Source organism: Dicentrarchus labrax, unplaced genomic scaffold (genome assembly GCF_905237075.1).
Source record: "Dicentrarchus labrax unplaced genomic scaffold, dlabrax2021, whole genome shotgun sequence".
Taxonomy (NCBI): domain Eukaryota; kingdom Metazoa; phylum Chordata; class Actinopteri; family Moronidae; genus Dicentrarchus; species Dicentrarchus labrax.
The window spans coordinates 7,486,371-7,512,106 of NW_026136709.1; the positions used below are offsets into that span (position 1 = coordinate 7,486,371).

Here is a 25,736-nt window from a genome sequence, read left to right on the forward strand (position 1 = left end):
GTCTCTGGGTGGAACCAAACTTAAAAAGCTATCAGACCCATTCATGATGTAGGTGTATCTGACCAAAGACAATACCTTTCTCAATAATATTTGGGAAACCAATATAATTAACTTTTGCTATTATATCATTTATTTTTAAATACTAATACTATTACAAATGCTATGTCCATTAATGCAGTATCTACCCTACCTTTGGTCATTCGTATCACCTCTCCCAAGTACAGAAATGAAGTATCACATGAGCTCAGAGGTTGCCTGCTGCAATTAAGATTTACAAAACACGCAGGCAACAGAGGAAGCAGATAACTCTTTAAAGAATGTACCTGATAGTGAAGATGCATGGATATTCAGATGCTAACAATGAGCACTGCAAACAAACTCAATCTCGAAACCTCTGCATTCATATGCACATATATTTTTATAGAGATTAAAACCACCATTTAAGCTCAATTGGAGCCACTGGGACACCAAGGGTATCTTTTTAAAGGTCATAAAAACATAATACATTTCTGTATTGGTTTCTGTTTTCGTCCTTTCCATCAAACAAGGTCTGACAAGCCCAGTGTGCCCTACCTGCCCAGCACCAACATATAAAGAGCCAAAGCAAATAAGTGGCTAGTTAAGAAAGTAGAGCATCTAACAGCAAAAGAGTTAATGAGCCAAACCAGAGCTAAAACACCAGCGAATATGAAGATGAAGCAAGACAAGTGACTCAAATAGAACGATAACGACGCTCTAAGTCTGCTGAATGTGTAATTAGGCATCTGCTAGCTATCATAGCTATCACATTAGCCACAACTTCATGAGCAGATGGTATTATCATTCTACTAGTGTGTTTTGGAGTTTTCCTGCTTCATAGTTGTAAACAATTGCATATAGCTGTAAATATATAAATCTTTCTTTAAATGAAAAGGAAAAAAATCAATTTATCATAATATACCCATTTAAATTATTATTATTATTATAAACCGTAATCATCCTCTACAAGTTAGGGCACAATGTTCTCTAGGGAAATACAGGCCAATTAGTTCTAGTAAACTTTTTTTTGAAGTTTTAATTCACAGTGTGTGGTTGATTTGCATTGCAGTATTCCCTATAGATATGTTTTAGCAGATTCAAACAGCACAACAGAACAAGCCAAAAAAGATAGAAGTTCAACATCTCAAGCATCGACTTCAACACTGCAGCACAAATCAGATGAACTTCTGTCTTCAGGGAGAGGAACAATCCAATCTGCATTGGCGTATGTGCTCTTCTAAGTACTCCATATCGCCAAATATTAACCCAATGTGATGCTTAGAAGCAATACTGCAGGAGTGTGAAGATGAGGAATGACTTAACAATCTTTAACATAGATTTCATAAACTGACAGAGACACATCCACCTTCATCTGAGTTGTTAAATGCTGGTGCATTTCCAGACATGTAAACATGTAACGTTTTAAGACAGAATTGCATGAGTAACCTTAGTAAAACTCTATTAATGTCAGGGAGTGATTAGCATAAAGCAAACATATCAAAATTTTAAGGGCAGAGTGTAAGACTTTCCATTCTGACAGACATTTCTGCTGATTTCCATTTGATCTCTGAATCCCTGTCGTCAAACTCCATACATAACACATTTTCATTGAGGTATTGCATTTATAACTCATTTCATTTGTAACCTATTACCCTACAACCAAACAAAGTTTTCAAATCCAAGCTCTTAGAAACCCTATCCTGGCTGACTTATGACTCCAGGCCTATTGATCACTATGTGTTGTGATTTATGGTGATGTATTATTCAATGGAAACCCTCAGGCCATGCTGTTACAGTATCGGCCCTGACTTAGAAACACTGACTCAAATCTTTATTTGCACTTCCTCAAATGCAACTTCTGTTGTTGTGGCTGAGCACCTATGAGCATCTTTATTGCTGTGATCTATTCTCATATTGGATGCTTGTGGAGCCTGTTCATCAGCGCATAAATCTACAGCCATAAACACCTTAATGAAGACTCTATCGTTGTTGCTTGAATAGCAGCAAAGGCAGGGAAGCACTCGTGTGTGGTGTATTACGTTATCTATAGGAAAGAGGCAGGCGGAAAGGGAAGCTTTAATGATAGAGGCGATGATCTGTCAAGCTTTTAGTAGAATTTATTGCCCTCTGAGCCTCGTCAAACCAAGGTGCACTGATGCATACCAAGTACAGAGGAATCGAAGTTGAGTGCAAGGGATTGCAACTAGATGTGATCAAGTCAAACTTTGCTTTGTTTGGTTTTTTTTGTTTGTCAGATAAATCTTATGTCCCATGGGCTACAGCATCTATGCATCTTCAGTGCAGATTTAGTAGGCTACCGGCATTTCTCATTAAGCTCATAACTGAATTCAAAAAACTACCTTAACCACTGTTTCATGCTCCCGCAACATATTTTATAGCTACTAGTTAAGTCATACCTCAGTTGTTATTGCTCAATTATTTTAGAGCTGGCAATGCTGCACAAGGACACCTTGTTGCAGTTCAGCATCCTTTCTTTTGATATTTGCAAACTTTTCAAGGAACAACAAGATAGAAGCTGCATAAGAAATGGTTCCACAGCTCCCTGGTGTCCATCTCTATGAGATAGGAGTCTGAGCCATCTGACAGAACTTAGACAGAATGCAGCATCTGTGTGTGTGTGTGTGTGTGTGTGTGTGTGTGTGTGTGTGTGTGTGTGTGTATGTATGTGTGTGTGTGTCCATGTTTGTGTGTTTGTGAATGAGGACAAGCAGATAGACTCAGACAATGCTCACAAGGGATTTGTCTTTCGAGTTTTGCTTTAAGAGACATGTCTGCCCCTTTGGCATACCACTAAGATGTTGTATCACTGATTGTAATCCCCTGCATACAAGAGAAATGGAGATAAATCCATCCTGCAATCGAGAGGCAATTGAAGTAGGAGCTAAAAAGGTCTCATTGGTAACTTTGACCTAAATGGCAGTGACTGCACACACTACTAGCCATTTACACAACAAAACTATTTTTTTGTGGGATTAAATTAAAGCAGTGAGAGGAGATTAGACATTTCTTAAAAACTGAAAAGGTTATAAGGTGTCACACTCGTATTTGCTCTTGCGGAGGAAATATGCCAAATCTGTCCAAGTGTGAAAAATAAAGTTATATTGAGTTTCCAGCTCTCTGTGAGGTCTTCAGTTTCTACACTTAGCAGGAAGTTAGAGGCTGAGACTAAAACCAAGCCATGCAGGTTCCTGAAAGCTCAAACAGGATATTGCATCTTTTGGACTCACCGTCTCTCCACGCTGACCAGGGTGTCCGGGCAGTCCATCCTTTCCAGGTGGTCCCTGTTAGTTATAAATAGTACATTTATCACCATCACATTCATATCTGAAGTGAATATTGGCACTAGAAATTGGCCCTATAAATAAAAGTTTATTTTTCCAAGTGATGAGAAATGCCTTGTAGGAACAATATCTGTAGCACAAGCATAATTTTCAGACAAAGTCGTAGTTAGACTACTGGAACACTAATGAAAAAATAACAGGTTCTATTTTTTTGGTGAAATGAACAACATCACTGGCTGAGGGCTAAGAGCCAGCTACGAATCTAACCTGAATCGATAGGTGGAAATTACCACTTGTCTCCTGCCTAGACTGAGGAGTGAGAAAATGGGTTCTACTTCAATAACAGTTAGACTAATGATCCCTGCACAGAATTAGGGTTATATTGCTATGTATTACTGCACCCCATGAACTCCTCAGATTGAATCAACTGTGACTTATAATGTTTGCAAACTAGGCTGATTTGCCATTGATACAGTAGAAAGAGGAAATAAATTAAAGTGTAGACACTGAACTAGTTCCTGAGGTTACTGGGGAACTGAAGGTGTTACAGTAGCTGTCAAGTGCACATAGTGTCCAGGAAGTTGAAATACTTACAGGGGGGCCCTTTGGTCCAGGGAAGCCCACTGGTCCCTGAGGTCCTTGAGGCCCCTGCAGTAGACAAACAGTCACATTGATGAAAGATTCCAAAAATATACAGTTATGAGATGTCTTACTGCATTATGCAAAAAGAAAACCAAATGTAAAAGTTGGAAGGGTATTCCACAGCAGCTTGAGAAAAGCAAATTAAACCTATTCAATAATAAACATGATCTAAAATGATTCCTGTCAATAAGTCATTTTTCTCAAGTTTATTATATTGAGCACATTGGAGTGGAAAAATGCTAAAGAAATAGCTTTTGGTGACACTACCTCCATTATCCAGCCACAGGGGGATCCAACCAGTCTTAATCTAGAATGTAATCTAACGTTTGAGTGGTGATATTTCTTGAAAGGAAGCATTTCTCTGTTGAACAATACGGTGGTTTAGTTACAGTTTTTTTTTTAACTATTTACTTACTTTACTTACTGTACAAAGTATGTTGATCAGCAAACTAAAGTTTTGAGAGAGCCAATTGGATGTTTCATTAATATTTAATCTTGTATTTCAGTGTATGCTCCCCCAAAAATTGCATTTAAGTGTATATATGTGTTGGGATAGGTTGAGTACAGGAGAAATACTGAATGCCAAGTGAAAAATGAGACATGTTGAGAGTCAGAAATGTGGGGGAAAAGAGGTCAGCATGCCACTAACACAACATAAATGACAAAGATGTTCATATTCAAAAGGTGTGTTTTAGTAAAAATGTAATTTTGGAAAAGTTACTTTGCAGTACATTGTTGAGATAACATAATGTCTTGGGATTTAGGAAGATTAAATATCATTCACATATATACTATCCATATTTATCATATGCAGAGATTGATCTAATCTTTTGGATTCCCCCTAATGCCTCAAAGCTGACTTGATCATTCAAGTTTATCTTTAAATCCGTCAGATTTGACTTGACTTTACCTCGCTTGCCCTGTTTTAGCATTAAGACATCTAGTTTTCATAGTATTTTTTGAAATATGTTCTATTAAAAAAAACATGGAATTCCAGAAATTGTTAAGTAATACAGAGTTCATGGACTTATGGTTGGTCCATCTGAAGAATTTAACAACTCTGAATCACTCACAATTGCACCCACATAGAATTATGTATTTCAAAAGTAAAGAGCTGCTTATCAGCATCTGCTTCAACATATCATGGGGTGTTCTGAGAAACTGCACTCTACAGGTAGTCCTATAAAACTGAGCGTAGGCACTTTGTCTTCAGTTCGTTTAAACTGAAAATACAGTTGATTGAAGTTGACTCTGGGAAAAGAGTGAGAGCGAGTTCCTCACATTTAAAAATTTAAATTATAGTCTAGATTTAAGAGCAACCCAAGCACTAACCTGAGTACCACTTCACAGGTGAGTACGAGTAAAACTAGTGGATTTAGTGGATGCTTTAACAATTATAACTCATATTGGCCTTTGACATTGGAAACACTGAATGTGACTATTTTAGTGAGTCATGATGAGTAAGTTACTGTAGCTAGCCATGTAGCTCATGTGGAAATCAAGATGAGCTTTAATAGTTTGGGTACACTCCTAGATGCTTGTTTTGCCTATATCCAACAGAAGGGAAGTTCTGTTTTCTTATAAACTCACCTTCACCATGCTTTGTCAGAGTTGTAATAAAGTCCATTTCTGCCCCTGACGTGTTAGTGCAGGCATGTGTTAATGTAACTTCCTGCAGCTGCCTAGCCTTTCCTGTGTCATGCCTTCTTTGGACTTCACTAGATTACAGTCATTGCTTCACATTTTCTCTGTTACACAGCAATATCAATGAATGATTATATATAATTATAAATGATCGTTAATGAAACGTATTACATAAGGCGCCAATGCTGGAAGGTTTTTATTGTAAAGCAACTGCAGACATTGTTAACGTTGCCATTGAGTTGCTAGATACAAATTCCTTTTAATCTTGCTTTGGACAATTTTCTTTTTTTGTGGAGAATCAGTTCTGTACTGCAAAGGAGAAATGGACATTATGACAACTATGAGAACCAATGTAAAAGCAAAGGGATTTAAAAAGAATGCTGCTGTCTGTCAGAAGAAGGTAAGAACAACAACATAGCATTAAAGCAAACTTCCAAATGAGAGTAAGAGTTGCACATGGCTGTATGTGTACAGTGTGTTGCCTAGGTTGCCCTAACCAGTAAACCTATCGACTTGTTTTAGGGCAAAAAGACTTGATAGAATCATTGTGTGTTTATAAAATGAAATACACAAACACACACTAAATCAAAAGCTTTACTAGCAAAGACTCACATATTTGAATGACTCTAAATCTATTATTTCTTTATTATTTCCAGTTAAACCTTAACTGCTCTTCTTGTCTTTCTAGGAAAACTGCTTTGCTCAGTAAAACGCTGCCATCTTCTTTAGTAGCCAGTCAGAGGATGACGCTAAATGGCCTAATCACAATTCTTAATGCAAAGATAATATTGACAAACTGATACAAAGATATAAGCGTTGTTTTATCCACATGTATTATAACCATCACAGACTCATTGTGTAATGGACTTACTCTCTCTCCGGGCGGGCCTGGAGGACCATCGTTGCCCGCTGTGCCCTGCAACACGCAGCAAATCATCATCAGTTAATATTTAGGTATGTCTTTGCAGATCTGCAGTAGAAAAGCTTGTACTTTGTGATAGAGTCATTTTTTTAAAGTATAAAGTTAGTGTGAGAGCTGTTTTGTTCTGATTAGTATAGTGTATGTACCTTGGGACCAGGTTTCCCTGTTGGGCCTCTAGCTCCCCGACCCCCACGAGGACCCTACAGAGAGAGAAACTCAAGAGTCAGATGGAAAGCCTAGTAATACAATATACAAGTTACAACAGTCTAATGTAATAATATCAGATCCTAAAACTGTTGAAAAAGAAAGACTTCAGGTCAATACAAGATGATTGGATACTATTTGATTAGTTTTATTGATGGTAGAAATCATAAAGTGATAAATACATACTGTTGGACCTCTTTGCCCTCTTAGACCAGGTTTGCCTGCAACACCCTGTTAGATAGTCAAAGGCAAAACATTACATTATTCAACATGAATCCACACTGACAGCACTTTAACATTTCTCCTACAGATAAGGACTCAAATCACTTCTACAATGTGAAACAGCCATAGAACAATTTGTTTCATGTTCTAAATTAGTAGCTTCAGATCATTTTAAGACATAAATTGAACTTCAGTTGTGCTGAATGACATTTTCCTGATCTTTCAGTACATTGCATTGCACTGAGACACATCTTACTTGAATGAGTCTTTCAGTAAAATCTCTAAAAAACCTATTTGAGTTTGGAACTATGAGCACTAATACCTTTGTTAGAAAAAGGTCAACAACAGGTAATATTGCAGTGGCAATAAAAATACTGCTGTTGTGTGTTTATAGGTACAATACGCACTTTTGAAGTAATAAAATTTCCACTGGTTGGCTGGCTAAAGCAGAAGAAACAGTCTGCCAACAAATGCAGTGAAAATATTTCTACAATAGCTGGAAATGGATTTCTGGCTTTAAGTCAACACTAGACAAAATTTGACTTTACGAAAAAAAAGTACTGAGTGTTTAATTTTGGCAAGTTGCCTTGGCATAAGTGAGATAATGTACTTCAAAGTATCCATTAAATGATTCTGACGTACTCAACAAAGGAAACAGCAATTTTTTTCCCCACCACTTTAGAGCATCAAGAGCATCTGAAATTGATACTTTTTCTATCATTACCTCCATGAATCAACAGTTTTATTAGGAATATGAATTTTTGGGGCTTTTTCATGGATAACCTGTACCTTGAACCTTCTCAAAGCGGTGTGAGTGAAACTTATTTCTTTTAGGGCTAGAAATGGTGCGAGGGGTTCAATGAAAGCACCATTGTTTCCACATCTTTTGTTCTCTCCCCAACATTGATTTTGCTGCCGTTATTTTTTGTGCCAAGTCACCATACAGATGCCTTTATAATAGGAATCAATTTTCTTTTGTGCTAGGATATGATGGCTTGGTGATTTTCATACACAAACGGGCACAGTGTGTGTGTATTCAATGAATGTTTGTGTGTTTTCTTACTCTGGCTCCTTTCTCGCCGTTGGCTCCAGGGAACCCAGGGAAACCGCTTGAGCCCTGTCAAAAGGAGAGGGAATATCATAGAGGGGAATGAGAGAAACAAGATAGAGGCTGGGTGGGTCAGGGCATGCATGATAATGAAGGCTCATCCTGTATTTATCTGCACTGTTGTTGGATATCGGCTTCAGTTACACACTGTAGTTTCACACGGTTTATGCAACGGCCCTTATGTAAAATAACATGAATTTAGCATGAGGTTTGAAATATAAAACTGATTACTTCCATGACTTTAACACTTTGTTAATGTTGTTTTTCTAAAAAGAATTTCTCTTATTCAGTTGAGTTGAACACCACTATTTAATACGATGAACATATTTAAATTGTAAAACACCTCTCTATATTTCCGTGAAGTGAGCGTTTTACATAAAGATAACCTAACATTTCCTGCCTTCCCAACAGAATATATCAAATTCACAAACTTTCCCCACACTGGTATCTCTGCAATGTTTATCAAGCTAGCGGAACACAGGAAGTTTCTCAGGCAAATTATTATACACACACACACACCCACACAAAGAGAGGAATAACTGGCTTAGCACAACCCCTGTAAACACAAGACAAGGTGACATGATTTTTTTCCTTAGTCAAACTCTGTGAACGGGGGATTTAAAAGCAGCTTACCCATTCTGCAGCACCTCACCACACGTTGCATTAGGGACAGTCAATAAAAAAATAATCAATGACAAACCTTGACTTCCACATGTCACTACAGTTCGGTTATGTCTAATACCTTATGTCTAATAAGCTATTCTAATTCTAAAATCTTGCTCTGTCAAACCTTGACTTACCTATTAACTTAGTTCATCGTGTTTAGAGATTGTGAGTCGTTTTCAGACAGCCTATTTTTTAGGCTCAAAAGTTTGTAAATTCAAAATCATATATTTTACTTTTGCTCATTACTAAAATACTGATTTGGGGGCTCATTAAAGGTCAGCCTAGGACATTTGAGTCATGCCATCAGCATAAAAATACACACAGGGCGTAAACATTTCTCTTTGCAGTTTTCTGATGAAGTACAAACCCCTGCAGTAATTAAACCGTATACTGTGGCTGTAAGTCCCATGGGCAGTGTTTAGACATCCAAGCTGGCAGCACCTCTCAGCATCAATTCATGTTCACTTAGACAGACATTTACAGTAACTGGTTCTACAGGATCATCAGCCATGTAGTATGTTTTGAATCCACATGTAGAGTGGGTGGAGGACAGCAGGCTAATGATTTGATGTGAGAGATAAGGAAGTGCAAGGTGAAAATGGGTTTTAAATAAATAAATAATCTTATATGATCATTTTAAAATGAAAATGTCACTGAATGAAAGACTGCTGTCACATTTTAAATGAAACCAAAAAGCTTCAGAATAATGATGTATATAATAATAATAATGATATCCAAATGAGACAAAATGAGACCACTCTTCTTCTTCTCTATCAACCAATCTCTAAAGCACATTTTACAATGTGTACCACCATGTCAGATTTGGCAGGAAACGGCTGCATTGCTTTACAGCAACAAACGGAAAAGGGCACAGTTTTTGCAGCACAATCACAGCTACAACTTACAGAGTTTGTGAGGTGGGGAAGGGCAGTCTTTATGGGATACGATAAGTGAACTAACAATCCAAAGGAGGAGTCTATCTGAATAATTAAAGATTTAAAAAGATGCAACAAATTTGTTCTTGGTAATGGATTACAAGTTATCTGTAAACATTAAATGATACATTATTCATTAATAAAGACAAAAGTAATATTAGATGCCTAATTTCCAGAGCTATCACTTTTACTTCCTCCCCAAGAAGGCTTTGACTGTCACACCATTCTGCACTGAAACGGTTTATCTTACCACATAAGTGTTTTCACTATGAACAGTTAATAATTCTTCATGGTAAATCAATTTAAATGAAATCATCACGCTGTCCAGTGCAGTCTTTTTTATCTGTTGTGTTATGCCAGAGTACTCTGAGTGTGAAGCCTTGACAGTTGTGATAACAGAGCAGACTGGGCCAGATTCAGGCAGAAATAACAATAAAAAACCCATCCCTTATTTTGGTGAGAGTGATGCTAACTTACCTTAGGTCCTTGTCTTCCTGGATAACCTGGCAATCCTGGAACGCCCAGTTTACCCTGAGAGACATTGACAGCACAAATTGTCAGCACAAAACTTTAGCACAAGGAAAGCAAGGTTCAAAAACTCAACTGAGATGAAAACATGCCTAGGTATCTAAAATCTCAGCTCAATCAGGATTACCTTTTCTCCTGCAGGACCAAGGGGACCTGACTCTCCGTTGGGGCCAGATCGGCCTTTAGGACCCTCAGGACCATCCTCTCCACGGGGTCCAATTATGCCAAGCTCACCCTAATAGACGGACAGAGAATATCACAATGATGTACACTAATTGTCTGCATGAGAAGAATTAAGTTATTTGTATGACGTTAGATGATGTTATTTCAGAAATGCTCCTCACCCGGTCTCCTTTGATTCCCATGTCTCCCTTGAAACCTGGGAAGCCATCCTCGCCCTAAAATGAGACAAAAATAAGTAATTAATTGGTTATTTCATTATATTGTTGTTTAAGGCATTTGTTAATTTCATGCTAAAAAACTTTGAAATTGACTATCTTCGCCTTGGCACTGGGGAACTTATTAAGTCCCTTGACATTTTTTATTTATTGAACATCTGTTTAATATTCAGCCTGCTCATGTTCTCTGTGAATCACAGGGCTGATGCTGCTATCTGCTGGCCAGACAGTGGAACAGCATATCCAGGGAACTCTGTTTAACTGTTGGTAGGTGAGCTGTACTTAATGTACATGGGGCTCTACGTTTAGCACCTGCACCAACTGATTTTAGGCATTTGAGATATTTTGATTAACAAATACATAATATACATCTCATATTCAGATGTAACATTTCTCAAAAATACAAAGGAATAAGATTTTTTACAATGAAGCAAATAACAATTTTGTAAATTAAGCTAATTGCTTGGCTCAGATACACATAATCAAAGGGATGCAGAAGCACACAATTCACTTCAGCCAAACCTTTGTCTCCTTTCTTTAACACTTTCTCTTTCTAGTCTGTCACCTGTCCATGTTTTCAACCTTATCTGATGCATTATGCAGCACTGAGCATGTCTGTTGCCAGCAACTCGAATCACGAAGACCACACTCTCCCTCTCTCTCTCTCTCACACACACACACACACACACACACACACACACACACACACACACACACACACACACACACACACACACAAACACAAACACACACACACACACAAACCTGAAGTAAAGCGCATCCTTTATTCATAACAAACCCTTTCTCCTCAAGGTTTGGCTTTTGAATCTCTTGCTATAAATAATTCAATAAAAAACTGTTATGAATACCTGTCATTGTAGACAGAACAACACCCCTCAGTCAGATAATGGATTTTTATACAGCAGCATAACTGTATCGATCTTAAATAAATGTCATGCATATTAAAAAGCAGCTTAGTTTAAATTCTACATTGTGACACACTGTTGAACACTTCAAAAGTGCTTGAGATGGACTGCAGTGTTCTTTGAAACCAAAAGCCCCGAGCATGACAGCTTTACATTCAACAACTGATTGAGGGTCACTCCACGAAAGGCTGTGTCAACTGAAGATGGCTATCGACTGACTTCTGTGTGGTACTTTCAGGCTGCAGCAGCCGTCCACTTCAGTTCAAAGGAGTCAAAACAAAGTTGGAAGGGCAGGTAGACAGCCATGGTTACAGACAGAAAACCTGTGACATGAATACATTTAAGGGCTATTCTCAAACTTTATTTTGCTGTTTTCACCTTCATCACAAAGTTTAGACAAACACTCTGATGTACGGCATGCCAAATTGTTAAAACTTCATCTTTGACAGAACTAAACCCAATGAATTTTGCCTGACTCTTGTTTGTTGATTCAGATTGGTAAATTATTGATTAAACAGCACTTTCAACACAATATAGAGATCTTAAGTAGGATCACTATGAAAATATCTTCTTCATTAGCGCTGCAGTTGAAACAAATTGTTTCCAGTATTGTCATGGGTCAGAATATTCACTTACGCAGAACTGCATAAGTCTAATCTCAATGGCTTTAACTTGGGTGGTAAAGTGAGAAATAACTGGAAAAAATGTAGCATGTTAAGATGTTTATACCTTTTCTCCCTTTGACCCCTTGAGACCACGGACACCATCAGCACCCTATTGAACAGGAAAGACAGATAAGCATTTCACACATCAGAGAATAGCATACAATACAATTATGTTCAATAGAATAAAAGGACTGGAACAAGACCGTTTTAAGAAATAAATGCGTCTGTTCAACCAAATGTCCACATGAGCTGAAACCGTACCTTAACACCACGAGGGCCAGGATAACCAATAGGACCCTGTGGACCTGATGGACCCTGGAGAGTAAAATAGTGTATGGTTACTACAGTACATGGATTAATATAAATACATATAAATGAATGATAATATAAACAAATATTATCATTCATCTGTGAGAGAAGCTTGAGAACATATCTCTGGATCCAAATGCAAACAAAACTACCAGATAACTGCGTAAAATTGCTTGTCTAAATTACACTCTTTTCTGTTTCTATGAAAGCTTTTGTTTAAATTACAATAAGTGAACACAACAACGCATATTTAAATTTTTAAGTTGTCACTTTTTTGCTTACATTCATACTCTCTGGGGTACTTTAAAAATGAGTACTGCACATTTTATATAAGCATTTTAGTACTACCTTTAGTATTTCAATAACACTGAAAAAATTTTTTTTCCTCCACAGCACACACACATGCAAATACAAAATAAAAAACCTACCTGGGCTCCTTTCTCTCCAGCTGGACCCTCCTTACCAGGATGACCCTATAAAATAAGAAGTCACAAAGTGGTTAAAAAGAGGTTGTTACACTGTTATTTCTAAACTAAAGAGCATAGTGAATGGTGTGAACAAATGTATGTTATTCAGCTAAGTGGATGCAACAATGTATGATGTTGAAGCATCTTTAAAAAACAAAGTGCAATATATGAGAACTGGTGTTAGCAGCATTATATACAGGGGAAAAGGCCCTGTAGATGACATGGCAAGCAACACATGCACCAATCTGACAATGAGAGCAAATGGAAGACCTAACTGCTTGAAGAAAAGCTTGTTTACCAGGCAAGGGCCTAACTAACTAATGAGCGTCATTGTTCAAAACTAACCTGTATGTGCCTTTTCAAACTAAAGCTGAGCAGTGTTGAATCCAAATAAAATACATTTTTGTCTGATTCAAACCAACAACACAGGTTTTTCCTGAGTCCTTTGTGCAAGACATGTCAGTGTATGCTCTATGGTGGTTATTCAGCTGCACAAATTCAGTTCTATGTGTTAATCAGTGAAAGAGATGGTGTGTGGCCTCACACAAACGCCAGATTAGTCTTTGAATATAAGAGCAACACAGGAACACAACTAACAGTAAGTGATATGTATGTCAGTAAAGCTAAAAAAAACTTTCTCAGTAGTGGTTTGAAGCAGATTAATAGCCACTAGTGTGGTGGCTACTGGTGGTTTCAAAGTGATGGGGCAGGTACACATACAGAAACCTTTAGCTGCAAACACCTGGCACTTCCAATTTGAGGTGTGAGGCTGAGGCAGAAGGCTGTAAATCACCAGGCTGGGGCCTGAGAGCAATTAAGGGCTGCCTGCTTCTTGAACTTACACACCTCTCCTAGTGAGGGCGAGTAGGAAGGATGACATGAGCCACTACAGGTCTAGAATAATAAAACTCAAGGGCACATTATTATATTTCTGCTGATGAAAAATGATTACTAGAGGAACAGTACATTGCAGTATTTAACAGTGTGTGTCATGCACCAAAAGGGTAAACACATTAAAACAGTGTATCCACAGTCCATACACATTTTATTGCAGAATACAGTTTGCCTAACTTGTTTTAAGAAGACACAAATATTTACTTAAATATCTAAAATGCATTATTATCTGGTAACCTTATTGGGATTTTTAGTTATATTAATAAATGGAATCAAAATTATAAATCAATATAATTATGTAACTTTTGTTCATAAACATGGCTGCTCACTTTGCAATGGCCAGTTCTAACATTGTACACATAGCTCTGCACCTATAATTTGGGATGTGCAGCGACTTGCATACTAAAAGTTGACTGAAACTGCAGGACTTGCTGTGGAGTACACTATGTCCCATACTATGTGACCTGCGTCCCCAGCCCATACATTGTGTTACAGTTTGATGAGGATATCACAGGTCATCAGATCTGGTACAAAAGAGTCAGACACAGGTTTAGCTCTGTGTTAAGAATCATGGGTTGAAGAGAGGTCTTTGATGTTGAAAAAAAAAACTTGGTCGTGCCCACGTGCCCACCTCTAAATCCACCACATTACTTATTCACTCAAAACTGGTTTCATACCATATTCAGTACAGGAACGTACATACTGTTTTCAGAAGTGTCTTTGGTTTGGGTGGATGTTATAAGAGTAAAGTGTCGTCATATTTCTGTTTGTGCATGTTTGTAGTACTGATATACTGTATGTACGTATATAGGTGATAAGAGCACGCACAGGAGGCCCATCAGCTCCAGGTAGTCCAGGCAACCCCGACCTGCCCTGAGGTCCCTGTATAAGGAAAAGAAAAAGACAAACAAGGTCAAAGATTAGAGGTTAGAAACAAGCTTCAGAATTCTCTATTACCTATAGGCTACAGTGCAGAGTTCAACCCGAGTATCTGAAGGTTCCAAAAAGCTGAACATAAAACAGTTTACGACCTTAACTTTGTTAACTTGAGTTGGATTCAAGCAGTCTGTCCCTGATTAAACATTGCTAAATTTGTTATCTACACATGTAAGGCAGGAAACTCAGTGTTAAAAAATACACAATAACCAGCTGGGTTAGATTCAAATGAGGGATTAGTGATATTTATTATTTTTTTATTTATAAAAATCTATAAATTGATTTGACTCGGTAACCTTGTTTTGTCAGTGGACATGTACTAGATTTTGGTGAATATATTATAAACTAAAGCATTTAGTTTACACCTTTGTAATTATTGTATGTATTATTAAATATTAGTTCAACTCTTTAGACTTTTTGGGGACCTGCAGGTACCAAATGAGAAAAGGCAAAACTGAGCTTAATTTTTGAGCATTTTTCATCCTAGACTAAACCTTTTGTAGTAGTAGTTTTTTAGTAATAGTATAGTGATTGTATAGTAGTTAGGTTAGGTTTATATTTCATGTTATCTTACTGTGCTTTTTAGTATTGTTTTAATATAAATTTTCACAGAAGAATAACAAAAAAAGGTTGCGTACTTTTTCACCAGGTGGTCCAATGGGGCCTTGAGGACCAGGAAGACCCTATGAGACAGAGAGACATAGGTAGAAATGAGAGTCTGTTGCTATGGCAACACCAAGCACGCTCAAACATACACACACACACAAGCTGGATACATTGAAGAGTTTGTTGGAGTTGTAAATAGTTGAGCTAAAGAAGGAATGTTAAGCTTAGGTCTTGTGTGTGTGTGTGTGTGTGTGTGTGCGCGCGTGTGTCTGTGTAATGAGGGGGGTCAGTAGGGATATTAGCATCTAGCATGTTTGTGGTACTACATACACTTAAATATTTGTGCATGTGTTCCTATACATGCATTTCTGGTGGCTAGCTTAGCTGTGCCAGTCTGTGTGTGTGTGTGTGTGTGTGTGTGTGTGTGTGTGTGTGTGTGTGTGTGTGTGTGTGTGTGTGTGTGTGTGTGTGTGTGTGTCGCTGGGTAATTTGAGGCACTGAAGCTTGCTCCAACAGGTGTGGCAGCTTTGCAGGAATTCCACCAACAAGAATAAGATGCTTTCAAATGGATCAACCCCTGAAACATTCCCCTTCCCAAGATAAACCCCTGAAAAATATTTGAGAGAAATGTGTGTGTACTTCTATGTCTCCAGGGAGGGGTGTGAGGAATAGAGGAAGGGTGGGTAGAAGAGAAAAAAAAAATCAAAATGAAGATAAACATCTCTTTTGACAGTTCAACTTCTGATTATGTGCCTCAAATTTAACTGAGAACAACATTGTCTTTTACACCTGGAAAGATAAACAACATCACACCATGCTGTCAGAATTAAGCTGTTCAACTGTGTATTCAGTTCATCAAATGGATCTCTGAGCTCACAAGCTGTCAACACAAAATCCAAAGTAACTCTGCTTTTCTCTGCATGTGGAGTTTGTGGTGGAAGATGCAGACAGAACAAAAGACAAAAACAATTGTGTCTATGGCCATGGTGCACGCATCTACATTGCACTCTGTCTTTGATTTTGTCATGGGTGTCATGGGTGTATGACTGATTTGTTCACCTGTGTGCCGGGAATTCCCTGCTGCCCGGGTGGACCTGGTTCTCCTTGTGGTCCCTGGAAAAAGATGGAGGCTGTCAAAACTAGATGCTAATGTCCCAGAGCAATCCTCTTTCCAAAATACTCCCTGAATTACACACATCTATGTCACTGTCAAAACTCCATCCAACCTATCGACAGCATGAATTACTATGGCACTAAAACATGTCAATTTGTAGAAGATAAGTCACACACTTGTTTGGATAACCTATCGAAATTTGTTTAACATTGTACAGTAAATGGTCCTTTATATGCAATGTAAAAAGGTTCTGAAGTAAGGCAGACAGAATAGTATTTACTGTACCAGCCACAGCCAAACTTTAGGATAAAATCTAGCAGTGCATACTCTGTTCAGCATCATGTAGCTTTTTGAGGATCAGCTCATTCCACAGGTCATAAGTAGTTATAGTCACTTTTTGAAGTGTGTTACTACACTGCCTCATCTACTCCAATATGAATGTCTCTCAGATTGCCTCTTACCTAAGAGCTATAAACATACTGTATTCTGTTGTAGAGAAAAAGCAACTCTTACTTACACAACATATGTCATGTAGTTGCTTTGGTCTGATCCTAATTAAACAACACAGTGTAGAACTGCGTGGATCTGCCTCCTAATTTATGCATTTCTGATTGTTGCAGTGCCAAATAGAAGTTATAATAAGCTTTTTGACTCTTGGGAACAACAACCCTCTCTGGGTTTTTTTCTTTTTACATGTATATTTAAGGACTTGAGGGTGCAAACATTTCCTGTCATTGGCGCATGTTACATTAGCAACACAATTTATCATTTGATGCCTTTTAAGAGGTTACTCTCTTTCTCAGGTCCTCTGAGGGATAGGAATGACCTTTGACCTCCCAGCTGTGCATCCTAAAGGAGTTTTAACAGCCTCACCTGGACAGCGTAAACTTATAGAAACAGTCAAATACAGGCAACTCCCCAAAACTCTGCAGCCTTAGAAACTGACAGAGAAACATTTAAGTCAGTTTACTGAGAGAAAATTGTGCTCATACCATGTTTCCTTTGGGACCTGAAGGCCCGTCAACTCCAGCAACACCCTGCAAAGGACAAGTCAGAAAACTCATGCACACTTCATATCAATTACAGGAAGTGATATTAGAGGAAAGGACGGCAACGGTAATGGTACGTACAGGAGATCCAGGGGGTCCTGGAGGACCACGAGGTCCCAGCAAACCTCTCGGCCCCTATGAAGAATGAGAAGCAGTGACTTTATGCTCAATACACTGATGACACAAATAATTACACTGATCAGTAGGGCACCAGTAGTACTCTGGTGGATACTTGTCAAAGAGAGATAAGACATCAGAGACCACTTCAAAAGCAAGATTAAAGAGGATCTTGTTGCAACATGTTGGAATCCCATACGTTTGAGATAGCTTGATGAAACTAAACTAACAGCAGACAAGTCTTACACTCTCTCCAGCTAATCCTCTAGGCCCGATCTCTCCATCTTCGCCCTAAGGGAAGAAAAAGATAAAAGACAGAGAAAACTGTCAGTGTTTCATGAAAGACAGCATTTCATGAATTTCAACAACTGAAATCAGAAGTAAATAGTGGAATCTTGTATTGTAACATTAAATGTCAGCTGTCACCACCTATAATCGCAACTCTCAAACGCCAGTATTAACCAGAGCTTAATCTCAACCTAAACAAACACTGTTGAATGTAGCAACCGCCTGGGGGTGGAGTTGGGATGGAGGAGGGTGATGGAGTAGGATAGTTAGTCTCAGGGGGAGGAAAGGTTAAACACGAACCCTCCTCCTCCGCAGTTGGTAGTCTCCACCCAGCAGCCACTGCCTGGGGGCTCAGCTGGTGGACCACAGCTGATGTAACTGAATGTGGCTCCCCTCAGCTGAGTGCAATTTTCTTCAAATTTATTAAGGGTGTTAGTTTAAAGAGGAAGCACTTACTCTCTGTCCGTCCTCCCCAGGGGCACCTGGGGGTCCCATTGGCCCTAGCTCCCCCTGAGATAGAGAGAAAGAGGAGAGAAAGATTTGGGTTGATTCATCATTTTATGAACTGAATGAAGGCCTTAAAGTTTCAGTATTGTATTCCAAACTTGTTTAACCACTCAGCCATAGGCTTGATACATGTGAGACTTTTTCTTTCTTTCTGAAAACTCGTATTATGCTAACTAATACATTTTAATCATACAGTTCTGCTTATGTGGAATTGTGGTTTACTTTAAAAACGTTTTGTTTCTTCATTCTTGTGTATCCCTTTGTTGTTTTTGCTTTATTATGATATTATTTGCCCGTGCATCTCCCATTGCAGTTATTCAATCATACCACTGAAATTTAAGCAAGTTACTTAACGTGATCAGAAGTTAAAATTCCAAGACTGCAGTCAGATATATTTCATTACATCCAAAACTGTGCCGTCTAAGATACCCAACCCTTCGGTAAATCACAGTAATCTAAGAAGACAAATCCCAAATAACTAAGGGATTTTGTTTTAATGCCAGTTTTCTGACTTATCACACGAAGAAACAGTATTTTGCTCATAAGCTTAAAAATATCTACAGGAGTTGATTCTCAGGAAAAACAATACTCTATTGTTCATAAGAACTCCTTCAAAATCTCGGTCATTATTACTCTCAATGGACAATTCTCACAGGAATTCAATTTCAGTGGAATCTGCAACAGTAAAAGACTAAAAACTGCATATTGCCATGTAAAATAAAGGCAATTCATTCTGCACAAACCCTACAGTGTGCCTTAGATCATTTCTAAAGGAGACTTGCATTTTTTCGTTGAGGCCATATTTTACCCTTGCAATGAGCCATTCATAAGATGGAATAAGCACAGTTTACCTGAAGTATCCAAACAGCACCTGTATGTGATCACCATTAAGACCCAACAAAGCCTCTACTCCACTGTCTTCACTAAAAAGCGGTTTTTGACATAAAAAATGACAAATGATTTTGAAGTGTGACAACTCACTCTGTGTCCCTTTTCACCAGGCAGCCCTGGGAGTCCATCAAAGCCTCTGTCACCCTGTATAGACACACAGCAGTGAATGTCACCAGACTGCACAACATCACCACACATAAGAGTCATCATGGGCTGCTCGTAGTGATGCTTTTAAAAACAATACGATATTTCTCATTTGTAGTCACATGAACATGAAAGATTGTTTGATGGCATACGATACCTTGGAGCCTGGCTCTCCAGGCATACCACGGCCCCCGTCAGCTCCGGCACGGCCCTAAGAGACAGCAGCATAAAAAACATACATATAGATAGGAACTTACATATTCTAGTAGTCAGTGATATTAAAATGGGCAAAAATGTAACTTATTTTCGGACATTCCTATTTTTTACATTTACATAACATTTACAATTATTAAGCACCAATAGACTGTGTTGGTTAAAAGACAGAGAAGCAGGGAGAATAATGCTAATATAAATTACTGGTTGGCAAAATATTAAACAGCAACATACAAAAAGAAAAACAATTAAGCAAACAATAGGTGGAACTAATGACAACTGGAAATCATCTATAAAGATGTTCACAACAGTGGAGAAGTCCTTAAATGATAACTAAAGAACACACCAAACATGCAAGAATTGATAAATCTGAAATATATATTTTTTTAACTATTATCTCTTCTTCTTGGTTGATTTATTAGTTTGTTAGTTTTTCAGGGCTGTTTGAAGTGACAGGGAAGAAAACTTAGTCCAATACCGCAGTAGGTGAGTAGTTTACATATTGGCTCACAACTGACCCATAAATCAAGCTTGTATTACTAATTTGCCTTTGCCTGGTTTATGTTTATTAGTAACCAGTAAGGTCAAGACGTTTGGCCCTGGAGAGTGACTGCACCATGGCACTAATTGTGCCCCACATCCACAGCCAGTTTTCCCATTTTGGCATTTTCAGACAGATTAACTGGCCAACCATTGATCCGAGGATTGGAGGCAGCGCTGGCCTTTAAGCACATATCAAGCAATTGTTTGTTGGACTGGAAATAAGCCTCTCAGCGTTTGAGCAGTGACCACAAGTACAAACAACCACACAACAACAAATACAAAGGCATGTGAGCACACACAGCACAGTGAGAGTGGACCAGGTCAATGAGTTCACTCACCCTCTTGCCAGCTTTGCCAGATTGTCCTGGAGGCCCTTGGACGCCACGGGGACCCTGTACAAACACATGAGGACCATTTTTTGACTAACAGGACTAATAACCTGGGACGTGGCCTTCAGTCATTGGTAAGGGATGTTTTTACGCATTATTTGGATCATTACGTCCTACTCACCTGAGGACCAGGGTCTCCACTTTCACCCTTCAGTCCAGCACTACCAGGCAGACCCTGGAGAGAAAGAACAGAAACCAAACATAAATACCTTTCATTCAAACTGTGACACATGCAGTTTGCTACAGGACAGAGGGGTAGTGTGAAGTAAACAGCAGATGGCGATGTTTAGCTTAATACAGACATTCTTTTTGTGTGTTCATCTGCAGCAGAATCAGTCCACACATTCCTTTTACTACAGATGCATGAACTACCTAGGACCTGAAGTGAAGGCAGTCAGAAACAATCCTTAAAATTCAACAAAAAATCTCATAAATTTTATCACTCTACTGTGTCTATTGTTGGCAGCACGGCATTGCTGTTCATTTGGATCGCAAAGGTCCGTTTTTAGCACATCGTTAGAACACGTTATTAGAATCAGCTTAAAAAGGTATGTGAAGTCATCCTGACAGCTCAAAACATCTGAAGCCTAACATTAAAATACAGGCAGGCACATTAACACAACTGGGTGTCTTTTGGCATATACTTTAGTCTAAAAATGCAATGCTAAATTGTTGGTCCAGGCAGAGATTTGGGGCATATACTGTAATCTGTCTGCAGACGAGTATGAATTCAAAGCTGGTGATTTGGCAATTACAGACATTTTAGAATCATAAATAGACGGAATGACTAAAAATCTGGGTTTTAAACATGTAATCAGAAATAAAGAAAACATTTTAGAGAGGTACATTTGCAGGAGATAAAAGCCTCACATCCACTGTCCTTTATCTTGTCATCGTTGTATTATTTCAGATCATTATGCTTGGCCTTTAGCCTGAGAAGAGCAGATTTAACAGACGGTAATTCTTTGTGTCTTTTGTGGGGCCTTTTTCTGCAGATAAATTGTGGATCGTGTATCAACAAGCCCAAGAGAAAGGACGAGGAGGGAGGGGGGGGGCAACAACAGAATGAGATTTTCTTGGCAGCTGGTAGCACCTAACAGACAGGCAATGCGGCCACTGAGCCACCAAGCACTGATGCAACAACATTTCATAACAAGTCATCAGGTTTCTGCTGAGTCTCCTCCAAAGAAATACAAATACAGCCAATACACAAAAGATATTTTCCTTGGACAATGCAGAACTGAACAGTACAAATGTATTATATATATGCAGTCAAGCTTTGAGTAACGATAACTAAGTGTCATAATATCGGCCTGAATGGATATCTGCATATGATAGCATTAATCAACATGTACGCATGATAGGTGGAATAATAAACAAAGATTGGTGAAAGCTGCCAAAGTTGCCAAAAGAGTAAAGAACCAAATTACAACAACCACAAAAAAACAAAAAACAAGAGACTTACCACTGGCCCAGATCTTCCTGTCAAACCCATTGGCCCTGGGGGTCCCCTCATAGCCAGCTGCAGGGCAGACACACAGACAAAGACAAGGTCACATTCCACTCGGCCAAAAATCCATTAAAAAAATGCACTGAATATACATTTTTTTGCAAGAAAATCTACATACTTTACATAAAGCATTATGTGTGCTTTGTATATTTTTCTACACTTTTATTGTTTTCATATCCTACTATGTCATGCTTCAATTTTCTACATAACATAATTTTCTACATTTGTATTACATGCTATACTTTTTTTTATTTCTTTTTTTTAACAATTCTTTTATATTTTATTTAGCCATTTTAAAGCTTTGAATTGAGTAAATTGAAAAAAAAAAAATTCTGCCTATCTTGCTCATTCTGCTCACATACTGTTGGTCAAATTATTCACAGCGAAGCATACAAGGTAATAATTTGATTATATTTTTAGGTCAGTTTCCATACTGTACACATTCTGGATCATTCTCTAACTGATTTATTATTGTGTTGTCTTATGGTACAGCAAACACAGAGCTGTATTTCCACACTTTGTTCACTGTGCAATTAATGTGAGATATTGCGCAAGAATGTAACTCCTAAATACCAATGCCAGATCTTCTCTTTTCTTCCAACTGCCCACTCCCACATATACACAAAGACATTTTATACACCTGTTGGTTTAGCCCACACGCAGGTCGAGAGCCCCTAAAGTATTTTTAACAGTCTCTCTTGTCTGTCCATCTGTTCAAAGTGGCCTTTTAAATATTGTTGCTCGGCACGTCTCCTTTTAGCCTTGCAAGGTCAACAAAATGCAGTGTTCCCCCCTCCCCTCCCCACCAAAATACTGTCTCCTTCATCCTTCCCCTCCTTTCCTCCTACAGCTGTGTGTTGGGAGCATTGCGGGGGTGGGGGTTTGCCCACAGCATTTGGCTTCCCAGTGGCTTTTTTTTTTTAAAGTCCTTTCTACTTACTCTGGCTTGGGAGAGGATGGCCTGGGCTTGGGCTTCTTGGGCTGACACCACTGGACCCTTCTCACCATCCCCACCAAAACGGAACTGTTTAACAAACACAGACACAGGCATTGAAAAAGTTGCACGTTCTGTTTGTTATCACTATTTAATACCATAGATGTAGCCTGATTTATGCCATTATATAATAAAAGGTGGCTTGTATGTACTTCTGTTTGGTTTTTCTGAGTACTTACTGGCAGCATCAGCATGGTGCCAGGGGGCCCTGCCAAACCATCAGCACCAGGCAGACCAGCACGACCGGGAGGACCCTACAATACAGAAGAGACATCACCAGATTAATAACAAGATTAACGTGTAAGAAAAATAAATAAAAAGGACAACATGATGATGGACATTTGGATTTCTTCTTGCTGTATAACATGTTTGTACATGAATATGTTATCGTATCTAAATAACTAAAAAACGTATGTGGATTTAACTAAAGCTGCCTGACTAACTACCCCTCTCTGTTGGCTTTGTCACATGTTCCGCATACGCACTTCTTGTGGTTTCAAGGTTTACATCTGGGTTGAATTTTAAGAATTAACGATGGTGTAGATAACTGAAAATCACTCCTCAATGCTTTGCAAATGTGTAACAAAGTTTAGACAAAAAAACAACATGTACAAATATATCCTGTGACATTACTTTGAAATTGACTGTACCTGATCCTGACCTCTTAAATTGTGACATTACATATGCTGTTAACAGCCGCAGTAATATGGAAGGAACACAAACACAACCACACACTTTTACATGCACACACACAAGCAGACATACAGATGGAGCAGTAAATGCTGGAGGTGTGCTGTTTGTTAGTTTCATTAACATGTGCTCCTCCTTCTCCAGCACACATAGACCAGGCCTGTCCATCTGTAAACCCTGCTACTGTCTACAGTCCAAAACCAACATCCTCTTCCATGAATTCTGTTGCACATGTTTGTGTGTGCGTGAGTGTATTGCATGTCTGCGGAACAGAGAGAGTCTACAGAGCAAAGCATTTAATATGGATACCGAGGGAAACCCAGGGCAAATATCATTCCTCACCTTCTAATCTTCAAAAGTCTGACCATAATAATTGACCTGGTAAAACTCGCTCACTTACTGTATTTGGGAATGATTTGCCCACAGTGCTAAAAGTATGTACTAGTAATGGACGAAGTGGAGGTCAAGCATGCCACAACACAAAACAAATGAAGATTCCCTCCACAGACTCTATTCTGACACATCAATTTCAAAGTTTAAGGGAGCTTGTAACAACTTGGTCGTTTTAAACTGACATTTACTTCCCTGAGTTTGTTTACAACCATATTAATCCATAGTTAGTTAAATTTCACCACATCATATGAAGCAAAAATATAGTTGCTAAGGTTACTGCTGTTTATTATGTTATAATGGTTGAACTGTTGAGCAATGTTTGAGGAATCCAAACGTAAAATTTGTGCAAAATATGACACCTGCCAATAAAAAACATACTTTATGTGCCCATGGTAAAAGAGCTTTCTAAAACATAGTAGCAAAGATGTGTCACATACAGTTCCTGAATACCAATCTTTCAGTGTTTGAACTCAATTCACTCAAATCATCCATCGATACCTATTAGATCATTGACAGTGGGGTTGCATGCTGACACTTTATAGTAAGCTACTAGCATGATGTCAATAGAGAGAAAATAAATAGTTTTGTGTAGAAGATTGATAAACATTTACGTATAAACTAGACAAATATGCTAAATAAGAGGCTTTGCAGTTGCCAAGTCAATGATCTTCCAGTTGTATGCTGGTTTGATTTGTGGTGTCTACATTTTATGATTTAACAGATAACCTGACAAATGGGTTGGTATATGGCTTTCATTTTAATATACCTTGATCTTATAATCTCTTAGTTATTGTCAGACTTTTCCTGCTATGAAGTAACCTTAGGCAAAGACCTTGTGTAGCCAACTATATATATGCACAAGTACTATCTGTATAACTCAGTTGACACATGCTTTGTACATACTTGCTTTACACCGTTTCATCAAATTCATGAACACACATTATATTTACAGTATACACGCTTTTGGGCCACAAATGACAACTCACCCTGTCACCAGGATCTCCAGAAGGGCCTGGGGGTCCTTGTAGGCCTGAGGGACCTGGAAGACCCTAAAAAGACAAAGCAATGTCAGCAGACCACCAATATGTCAGCTCATTAAATTCTGACAATGGTGTATAATTATGCTCAGGTGCAAAACACTGACTTATTTCTTTTTTAACAATATACTCACAGCTGGGCCGGGGGGTCCTGGTGATCCTTCAATCAGCATGCCCTTTAAAAAAACACATTGTCTCAGACTACAAACATTGTCTCAGACTACAAACACTGTCCTGTGCAACAGCAGTACAACAGACAAGTTAAGGATGAGTCAACAAATTTAGGGGAAAATTCTGCTGCAAGTTTTGGGAGTTTCACCAGTAAAGCATCTTAAAAGAAGTCAAATAATGGAGTTGACTTAATTTCACTTGGTTTTAAATCAATTTATCATTTTTAAAAATGTTATTTTAGTCAATAGTATTTTTTTGTGTGTTGACTACTCACTGTGAAAGCAGTTTAATTTG

At 38.4% G+C, this 25,736-nt stretch overlaps 1 protein-coding gene across 9 annotated transcripts in view; it reads right to left on the minus strand.

The window, feature by feature from the left end:
- Positions 1-25,736, minus strand: part of col11a1a (collagen, type XI, alpha 1a) — an 81,702-nt gene that overhangs the window by 31,132 nt on the left and 24,834 nt on the right. For all 9 annotated transcript variants that reach the window (XM_051410675.1, XM_051410667.1, XM_051410670.1 and 6 more), the window contains 28 exons: positions 25,406-25,447; positions 25,221-25,283; positions 23,331-23,405; positions 23,098-23,181; positions 22,113-22,169; positions 20,769-20,822; positions 20,597-20,650; positions 19,660-19,713; positions 19,449-19,502; positions 18,417-18,470; positions 17,919-17,963; positions 17,637-17,690; positions 17,499-17,543; positions 16,452-16,505; positions 15,425-15,469; positions 14,679-14,732; positions 12,918-12,962; positions 12,442-12,495; positions 12,245-12,289; positions 10,536-10,589; positions 10,319-10,426; positions 10,141-10,194; positions 8,018-8,071; positions 6,919-6,963; positions 6,675-6,728; positions 6,478-6,522; positions 3,915-3,968; positions 3,267-3,320 (listed from right to left, as the gene is read on the minus strand). In XM_051410675.1, coding sequence (XP_051266635.1) covers positions 3,267-3,320; positions 3,915-3,968; positions 6,478-6,522; positions 6,675-6,728; positions 6,919-6,963; positions 8,018-8,071; positions 10,141-10,194; positions 10,319-10,426; positions 10,536-10,589; positions 12,245-12,289; positions 12,442-12,495; positions 12,918-12,962; positions 14,679-14,732; positions 15,425-15,469; positions 16,452-16,505; positions 17,499-17,543; positions 17,637-17,690; positions 17,919-17,963; positions 18,417-18,470; positions 19,449-19,502; positions 19,660-19,713; positions 20,597-20,650; positions 20,769-20,822; positions 22,113-22,169; positions 23,098-23,181; positions 23,331-23,405; positions 25,221-25,283; positions 25,406-25,447 — 1,554 coding nt within the window. The remainder of the gene's footprint in view (positions 1-3,266; positions 3,321-3,914; positions 3,969-6,477; positions 6,523-6,674; positions 6,729-6,918; positions 6,964-8,017; positions 8,072-10,140; positions 10,195-10,318; positions 10,427-10,535; positions 10,590-12,244; positions 12,290-12,441; positions 12,496-12,917; positions 12,963-14,678; positions 14,733-15,424; positions 15,470-16,451; positions 16,506-17,498; positions 17,544-17,636; positions 17,691-17,918; positions 17,964-18,416; positions 18,471-19,448; positions 19,503-19,659; positions 19,714-20,596; positions 20,651-20,768; positions 20,823-22,112; positions 22,170-23,097; positions 23,182-23,330; positions 23,406-25,220; positions 25,284-25,405; positions 25,448-25,736) is intronic.